The following is a 9100-nucleotide window of genomic DNA, read 5'->3' as shown; positions in this document are numbered from 1 at the left end:
TTTATTTTTTTTTCTCAGGATAGTAAACTGCCTTGCGCAGCAAGGCTGTTCATTAACATCAGCACAAACATTAGCATTTCACTGCCACCCACTAGTGCACTTCTTTGCACGCATTAGCATTTGACCTAAAATAAGCTTTTAGCCAATTTATTTACTTATTAGCCATGTTTAGAATACTGATTGGACTGATTCAATGGGTGACAACATGGTACCATTCATGCTATTATTAGCATTTTGGCTAATTTTACCGTATGCAACATACTGAATGGTACAAGTACAGCTTAGTCCACATGGTTCTGGCTCTCCACAGGTGATTGACTACATTGAAGCTTTCTTTAGCATTAATGCTAATTTTTAGCATCAGAACACTGGGCCCAAACCGACGGGCACACTTTGGCAGGCCCCATTTAAATTTCTTCAGGAATTTTCTAGTTACTGCACTGTTATTTCCTTACTTGCAAGCTGCTTTAGGAGAAAGTGTCGGCCAACTATATATACATGAACAGAGGCTCAGCATGATTTAGGAGCCTACAGCATCATCATGCTCATTAGTCAACTAAAGAGCATGATCATAAAAAAAAAATGTTAATGTACATTTATTCATGACATTCACTCAAATTTTCACATCGGTGAGGCCCAATAAGTAAACTTTATTTTACATAGCACTTTTCACAGATAAAAATCACTAAGTGCTTCAAAGAAAGCAAGAGTCGTTAATTATTGAATTATTTATTTGCCAGCTCTATTTTTAACTTGTTCAAAGACATACCTTTAATTTAAACTCCAGTTCTGCAAAACATTTTGTCTTTTCACATTGGATGACAACTTTCCCTCCCAACTCTAGCGTCATAGTGCCATACAGGAAACCTACAGGAGACAAGGCATTGCATCATTAGATACACAACCCATCAGATACCTTCACATTTTGCCTGTAATAGATATGATTTTTACTCCCTAGCTAATCTAAATAAGTCCTGCGTTAAAGCATGGTAATTATCCCACCATTTACTGTGAAGCCCTAAAATGGGCTGTGAGGAATTAAGAAGACAGAAATTTCACTCTGGACAATATATAAACATGCAAGATCTTGTGTAATTCTGAATATGGATCATGGCAGGAATACATTTCAAATAACCATGTAATTTCTCGTAACTCTGACATGTCGGCTGCAGCAGATGGTTGTAAAAGAGGCGGTGCACACATGATTTGACTGAACAGAAAGATGTCTTTGTAAACAGGGCAAATGAATTTGCATATTAGCTTCCTGAATTCTCAGTCAGTTGAAGAAGCGAAGAACTATGAGGCGAGTTTGTCAGGAAATAAATGCAGGAGGCCAGCACTGATTTTTTTTATTCAAAATAAAAGTGGAAATGTAGGAGTTAATTGCATAGTAAAAGCTATAACAATTTTTATATAGTTAACACACGCTTCGTATTTTTTTTTTTTTAGCTCTGGGTTTGTCTACAAACTCTGTGCATGGCCGAGTTTACAAGCAGCAAGTGAAGTCCTGACCGTCCTGCCTCTAGACACGTATTTATGAAGGGAATGGAAATTGAAGACACATCTTGTCTGATGTTCCATTTAGCTGCAAAATCTTCCTGCAGGGTGACACTGACCGAGTTACTTCTGGAAATAACTTTGTGTTCTCTTCCTTTAGATAATCTACCTGGCTTTCTTTCTGTGTTTAAACCCCTCTCGGACATAGACAAAGTCATGTGCTACCTTTCGTCCTATAACAACAGACTGAGTGCATCTGATTGGCTGTGTTTCTCTCCCAAATAAAGTCACTCAGAGTCATTACTGCCATTCACTAATTTCTTTAAAGTACTTCTGAATCAATGCTTCTGTGGACGTTTTTCCCCTCATCATTGTACTCGCATGCTCAGTATGCAGGATTGTTGCAAAGTTAAAGACTCGAGTTGATGTTTGCTGCCACTACATGCTTGTTTAGGTGGAGTAATGATGCAGGAGTCTGTGACTTTTACAATTTAAAGAGACATTTTAGTCCTTAGTCCAACAAACTAATATTGAATTAGAGTCGTAAGCATTAGATGACCTTTTGAAAAAGGACAACTTATAATTTTTGATCAATATCTACTATAGGGAATTTCTTCTCATATTTAAAAACTAACATTTTTATTAAAGCCCATTTACTATTTTGGATTTATAAATAAAGAAAAACAAACATTTTTCAAAGAGAGGATAAATCATTTTTTACATGAGATGTTGATTGATGTGGAAAATTACATATAGAAGAGCAATTATTCTATCTCCCTGAGACTTATTTCAGTCACAAAGAGAAAAAAGGGGCCATAGTTGACAAAATAGATAGTACAAGATTTGACTAACGCTACAAGAGATTGTCAAGTGTGTTTGTAATAGAAATATTACCTTTGCAGTGAGCGTAGGGCATGGTGATGGCATACTCCTCGTCTCTGCTCAGGAACCGAAGTCTAGCTTGGCCATCTAGAATAGCTGATAGAGAGTTACCTGCCAGAGAAAACAATGGACAGTTATTTACTCTTGTTGATAATTCGTGATACTAGTATTGAGTTGTCCAAACACTGCAACTCACTGCAAAATCAGTGTTAAAGCTGCAACCACGTGGCTGTGGTTATATCCCAATTTAAATAATTGTATAAACTAGTCTTTGATGAAGTTTCTTTAGTTTTGATGAACAAGACACAGGTAATAAATAGGCTGTGTACCATAGAACTTGGACCTGGCCAGGATGCTTCCACTGATACAGAAACCATCTTTCCTGTTGCAGACATAAAATGCAGAGATGGGAGGATGGTGCGACACCTGATGGAAAACACAAGGAGAGAAACATTTAAGCAGCAGAGCGACACAACCCAAGTGTCGGGTACCAAGCTTTAAAATTTACAGTTGCAGCATTGCGTAGCTGTGTGCTTTGCCGCATTTTGTTTCTCATGCTGTGCAAGATATTTCACACAATGGATGAGTCCTTCCCCGCTTTTTAGAGCTTTAAATCTGGGTTAACCTGCTCGGCTATGTAGAACGTGCAGCTGTCCGTCTGAGGATGGAGCCAGCAGCAGCGAAAGGTCTCCCCCAGAATTGGATTGTAAGGCTTTTTCAGACCCTGGAAATACAAAAACAGTCTCAATTAAAAACACCATGCAGCATGACTATCCGTCATGTTAGTTTGTTTAATTAATCAAAGTAGAAGTAAAAAAAAATATATATAGTAAAAGTAAAATATAGGCAAATATTCTGACTAAAGCATCAGTACAAAGTGGCCATCTGTAGGCTGCATAACAACAGATAATGAGTCTATGAATCCATGTATATGTATGGCTCAAAAGGAGTGAGCAACAAAAGTGCTGAGTAAGGCTGGATTGATCTACAGCCATTTTCTACTGGCTCCAGTGCTGCCTCCACACAGCAAATAAATCCCCAACAAGTGGAAGTGAGAGGAAAATGTCTCACTGACATTTTTACTGTTGAAATTTGTTATCCAGCTCACATATAAAATGTTACTTGATGTCTTTTGTGGTAATTGATGAGCCCTGAAATAACAACAAAAATGCAAATAGCCAAAAACGTTGCTGTGCAGCTGAGTACGAGTCTAACTGAGGACAAGGAGACCAGAGGATGTTATAGTTATCAAACAGCAAATTCTCTCATATTTAGATAAAAATCACTGAGCCTCAGTAAGATGATCATTTGATGAACTAATCAGGTTCCTTGTTTTAATGGATAGTTATAAAAGCCTATACACAAGTGCTTTCAGATTGGACTAACAAGGCTTTTCATTGCTGGTGTTATTGCTGAAGAAGTAACACTCAAAGGCAACAATCTTTAGTATCGGTAAAGAAAATAAGTCAGAAGAAAAACAGAAATTTAAGAATTTAAAAAGAAACTTTACAGTACATCTTTTCATTCAAGTTGTGACAGAGGGAGAGAGAGAGCAAGACTATCAGCAGATAACAGAAAGGCTGTCACGGAACATGCTAGATGCTAAATGCTGCCAGCCTTTTGGACAACTCAGTTAAAATAAGACCTGGTATTTGCCAGGGAAAACACAGGAAGTCAATTGTCTGGCAATGCTAGCCATGCTAACTGCTCTGTTTGATCTAATGCAAAACTAAAATAATAGGCTCTAAAAATTAAAAGTGATCATACCTTTGGCTTTTTGTAGAAGCCAGACAAATACCATCTCAGCACCTGCTTGATCCGACCGTATGCACTTTCTTCTAAAGAAGCCCTGTGGTTAAGTTGGAAAAAGAACATTTCCAAAGATGAAGGAAAATGTCATACGTAGTTAGGAATGTAAACTGTTTACCTAGTCTTGAATAAACACTTCTGAATAAAACAATACTAACTGGGACAGCAGATCAGCATGATAATAGTAGTCAGACAGCTTGTCCAGGAAGGAGCGAGGTTCAAGGATGAAGGTCGGTAGCACCACCTTTGACAAGTCCATGCCTGGTCGCAGCTGTTTCAGCAGGCCCCAGATTAGACCTTTGTTCTCCTCTGATACAGTCTCAACTTGAGAAGCTTCGCCAACCTAAACAAACACAAAGCCACCAGCGACAAACCTCTGGTTTGAAAACCATTCAAAATATATCTGAGCAACGGCCCAAGAGTGCATAATCATGAGTAGAGGGGATGAGGAGGAGAGCTACCGTTCAAGCAGAACCAGCCCGTTTACCTCAGCCATATCCTCCGTACTCTGCTCCACATAAGCTGTAGCTTGTGGTCCGGGTGGCATTTCTTCTGACGGCTCTATGTCGCTCTCCTCTGTCAGCCTTCCGCCGTTCTCATTGCCCATTGTTTCCCAGTCGTCATGGGCCTCGCGCTCCGATTTGTCTGATGAACCGTCATGCTCCATGTGGTTCAACCTGAGAAAAGCGGAGGAAAAACACAAAGGTAAGTGATATGCTACAATCAGTCCAGAGAAACAACCAGATCACAGCTTTCTCCTGTTGAAAATGATACTGTTTTTTTACTGAAAAATTTAAATTATTTTGAAATGAGAGGTGTATGGAAGCCCATTTCCACCATGAAAGCATGTCATAATTTCAACGTTCAAAGTCATAATTATGAGATTCAAAATTATAATTATGAGGTTCAAAGTCATAATTTCGACTTTCAAAGTCATAATTTCGACTTTCAAAGTCATAATTATGAGATTCAAAGTCAATTTTGACTTTCAAAGTCATAATTATGAGATTCAAAGTCATAATTATGAGATTCAAAATTATAATTATGAAATTCAAAGTCATAATTTCGACTTTCAAAGTCACAATTATGAGATTCAAAATTATAATTATGAAATTCAAAGTCATAATTTCGACTTTCAAAGTCACAATTATGAGATTCAGTCATAATTTCGACTTTCAAAGTCATAATTATGAGATTCAAAATTATAATTTCGACTTTCAAAGTCATAATTATGAGACAAGCCTCCTTAAAAAAACAGCGTGCTCCAGTACCCAGTTAAATTTGATCCTACATCCAAGGAAAGCATAATTAGTACTTCCTTATTCATTAACGTTTGCAACTGGGTTTAAGAGTCAGTGAAAGGTCGGTTCGCCTTTTTTGATTTTATTTGATTACAGTTGTGTTAGTTTTGTGTTGCCACGGAAACGCCTGCAGACTGGCTTTATCATATGTAAACGAATGAACTGTAAGTATCAGAAAAACGCAGCTGGATAGTTTCGGTTTAGATTCCCTCGTTTTAAATGCTTTTTGATCATGTGGCGAGCCCTTTTCGCACTGCAGGGGTCCGGCACGGAACGGCACGTTTTGGTCCGGTTCCACCCGTACTGCAACCCTGTTGTGTTTGCATATAACTTAGGGCGGCATCGAAGCTGTACCTGACGTCATTATTTTTGAAACTAAACAATGATTTCGATGTAGCGGCCGAAGCCGTTTCTTCAAAGATGCGGCGGAAAACCTTTTCTTTCCTCTCTGATGTAGTTCGTTCTGTACTCGTTCATCAGGGAGTAAGCGGAGGAAAAAAAATGACCTCATCATGGGACCAGGTAGCAGCAGAATATTGAGAGGAATTCATTGCAAATTAAAAATAATAATAATAATAATAATAACAAAAATATTAAAAAGAGCACTCTTTACAAAATACAGTATGAACAGTTTAGTGAGAGCCAGCTAGAACCGATCAACGGTTGGCTGCAAAACAATCAACGGCTGACTCTAAACCAATCAGCTGCTGAATTCTAAGCAGCCGCACTTGGCCGGCCACACAACTCTTGTGGTTCCAAGGAGCCGGGTGGAACCGGGTCGGAAGTTCTAATGCAAAAATGGTCGGCCCTACTTTGAACCCGTGCCGTGCCATTCCGTTACGTTCCTTGCAGTGCGAAAAGGATGATGTGTATATTAGTCGTTGTCTTAGCAACGTGAGCTAGCTGCAGGTTAACTGTCAAAGCGTGCTAACCTTGTTATAGCATATTTAACAGGGTTTTTTTTTTTAAAGTAGTCCGTTAATTAGATTGTTTTTATTTCAGAGTGCGATAAGAAGTTCGTTAATGTACTCCAAAAATTCAATAAGTTAATATGTATAATTATTTTGTGGCATAAATACAAGCAATAGCTACTAGGTTAAAACAAGCTCCACAGCTTGTTGCACGTTTTGTTATGCATAATGTGATTCACTATCTTTCCCGTTAAATTGTTTTTGTCGATACATAGACAAGAGTAAAATATGGAAGTACAATATGCATCAGTTTTCAAACTGTTTTCTTAGCAGTTTCATGTACACTTAAGCTATTGCTGGAGATCTGCAGCTTTAGATTGACAATATTTATAAAAGCAATTAAAAATAAGAAAAATTGAAAAACAAGAAACTTAAAAAATCCCCAAAACAGGCAGGCCCTGTTGAAAAGTTTAACTCCTCAACTTTACTCAACTTTCAGGATGCCTACAAAAGAGACAGAAGAGGTTCCTTTGACCTGAACCTAAACCTAAACAGAGGTAAGTTGCAACTCTTGTGAAAATCCAGTTTATCATATTATCTGTTTAAATGAAAGTAATTAAGATCAAAACTAAAATCATTCTGATGATGTTCATGTACTTGACTCTTTTATAAAGATGGGAATTTCATTTTGAGAATTGTTCAACCATTGAACTATTTTAGGGGAGAAATGTAAACAGAACTTTCAGACCTAAGCTCTACACTTTACCATTTAGATGTGGAGACACTGGTAGATTTTTCTTTATTACTTTTATGTAGTTTCTTTGTGTATTGGTTTATGATTGCAGCTGTTTGGTTGTCTATTATCTTTTTTTTTTTTAGCAGGAGCTTGAGTCTGAAATACAGTTTCTATCTGTCATGTAGGGTTGGACAATAAATCAGTTATATGTATCCCGATACACACGTGATCAATATCAATAGATAGTAAGTCTGATAGAATATTCAATATATAGAATATTCTCTGAACTCTGATCCAGAACCACATACCATTCTGGAGGATGTAGGCAGAGTAAAGGATACTCAACCTCTCAAGTCTATCAACAAGCTGTTGAGTAACTTGCGGAGCAGCAGTTTAATGTTTCACCACTGTGCCTCATAAATGTTTTTAAAAAACATTATGGTGTGAAAGCTGTGGATAAAATGGGAAAGGTCACATCACCAGTTTGGCAGTATTTCAGATATTAAAAAAAAAAAAAAAATGATGTAAAATAATAAAAAATGCTTGTATCGTGAAATGTTTTTCAGTAATATCATTCAACCCTATTTTCATGTTCATAATAAATTTTTTGCAATGTTATGTTTTATTAGACATTATTCATTAGTTATTGTGTGTAATTGTCACAGGATGGATGAAATTGACTTCTTAAAATCACGGGATGTTTCAGAGGAAGTCATACAACGACTGCAAAAGGATAAGGTAGCTAGATTGCTAAGGAAATCAGTACATTTAGAAGTTATCATAAAAAATTATTATAGAGACATGGTGAAGACAGATCAGTTTTATCATGTGGCTGTTTTTACTGGGTTTTCCCCCCATTTTTATAGGTTAAATAACGGTTTTAACTTTTGTTTTCTAGATTGACTCCAGTGTCCTTCTGCTCATGACAGATGAGCAGCTTAAGGAGTATCTCCCATCTTATGGTGACCGACTGGCACTTCTCGGATATTGCAGACGAAGGGAAAATGATCCTGCTGGCCGGAAATCAAAACTTTTTGACCGATTGAGAGCCAAGATTTCAAGGAACAAAGGCAACGATCAAAAGCAGATCTCAGAAAATGTTAGCATCAGAAATGCTCAAAAAAGTGTTCGAAAAGTTGAGATAGGATGGATGAATTCTCGAGATGGGAAGTTTTTTCAAGCTCGGACAAAGAAAGGTGGTGGAACAAGAAAAATTGATGTGTCAAAGGACTGTAGAAAAAATGAATTAATTGAGAAGGCAGTGGGTTTGTTTTTTCCATCTCAAATAGATTCACAGGGAAGAATTACAGATTTTGAGGTTGACATGACAGATTTCCAGGAACATTCACTTGATGAACATATTACAGTTGGAGAACTTTATGAGCAGACAAAACTACCTGTTTTGCGTTTTTACCTAACAACCAAAAAAGACACTGGCAGCGACTCAGAACCAGACAACCCCAGTGGAAATGACCAAGACACTTTAAGGTTTTCTACTCACTCTCAAGTTTGCACACCACTGACTCAATCCAAAGCACCAGACAGCATTGATGCCATATATGTTGGAACCAGCAGTGTCCTGACAAACAGCAGCAGTGATAATGTTCACTTAGTGATTTGTCCAATAATGTCCAAGAGCTAGATGCAGGAATCAATGGGGACATTTTAGAAGACAGTGGCACTGTTACCTTTTTCACAGGACACATTTCTGACACAGATAGTCTCGGTCTTGATGACACCCTTCCTCTGTCTCCACAGCCATCTAGTCCAGTGCTTTCTTCTTCACAATTTGATTCTTTGAACGAGCCAATTGTTCAGAGAGAAGGGATTAAGAAAATCCTTGTTCTTCACCGTGGCCAGATCCTGAAAGAACTAATTTCACATTTTTGTGATCCAGGTGTCACTCAGGAGGACATATGTATTCAAGTGGTGCTCCCTGATGGAAGGCGAGAAAAGGCTGTTGA

The 9100-nt window shown here is 37.8% G+C and overlaps 2 protein-coding genes across 6 annotated transcripts in view; one reads left to right on the top strand and one right to left on the bottom strand.

Annotated features, from left to right (window-relative positions):
- Positions 1-9100, bottom strand: part of osbpl5 (oxysterol binding protein-like 5) — a 56191-nt gene that overhangs the window by 14479 nt on the left and 32612 nt on the right. For all 3 annotated transcript variants that reach the window (XM_015052769.1, XM_015052768.1, XM_015052770.1), the window contains 7 exons: positions 4676-4865; positions 4347-4531; positions 4147-4228; positions 3005-3103; positions 2709-2805; positions 2392-2490; positions 770-867 (listed from right to left, as the gene is read on the bottom strand). In XM_015052769.1, the coding sequence (XP_014908255.1) occupies positions 770-867; positions 2392-2490; positions 2709-2805; positions 3005-3103; positions 4147-4228; positions 4347-4531; positions 4676-4865 (850 nt within the window). The remainder of the gene's footprint in view (positions 1-769; positions 868-2391; positions 2491-2708; positions 2806-3004; positions 3104-4146; positions 4229-4346; positions 4532-4675; positions 4866-9100) is intronic.
- On the top strand, positions 5461-9094 carry LOC106959915 (uncharacterized). 3 transcript variants are annotated; one of them, XR_001427460.1, is made up of 4 exons: positions 5461-6011; positions 6900-6957; positions 7802-7874; positions 8035-8397. XR_001427460.1 is itself a non-coding variant. In XM_015052772.1 (3 exons), the coding sequence occupies exons 2-3, from the start codon at positions 7692-7694 to the stop codon at positions 8776-8778; spliced, it is 927 nt and encodes a 308-aa protein (XP_014908258.1). In that variant the 5' UTR covers positions 5461-5653; positions 6900-7691; the 3' UTR covers positions 8779-9094. The 3 variants fall into 3 exon arrangements, 2 of the variants coding, with proteins under 2 accessions (XP_014908258.1, XP_014908257.1); XM_015052772.1 differs by having other exon boundaries at positions 5461-5653; positions 6900-7874; positions 8035-9094; XM_015052771.1 differs by having other exon boundaries at positions 6900-7874; positions 8035-9094.

The sequence above is a fragment of the Poecilia latipinna genome, unplaced genomic scaffold (genome assembly GCF_001443285.1).
Source record: "Poecilia latipinna isolate Pla-1442-1.1 unplaced genomic scaffold, P_latipinna-1.0 Scaffold1132, whole genome shotgun sequence".
In the NCBI taxonomy this organism is placed as follows: domain Eukaryota; kingdom Metazoa; phylum Chordata; class Actinopteri; order Cyprinodontiformes; family Poeciliidae; genus Poecilia; species Poecilia latipinna.
This window is presented reverse-complemented; position numbering and strand designations above follow the sequence as displayed.

Coding starts and splice junctions, on each gene's coding strand:
- LOC106959915 (XM_015052772.1), top strand. CDS start 7,692: ATGTTTTTCAGTAATATCATTCAACCCTATTTTCATGTTCATAATAAA. Junction 7,875..8,034: donor AACGACTGCAAAAGGATAAG/GTAGCTAGATTG, acceptor TTTGTTTTCTAG/ATTGACTCCAGTGTCCTTCT.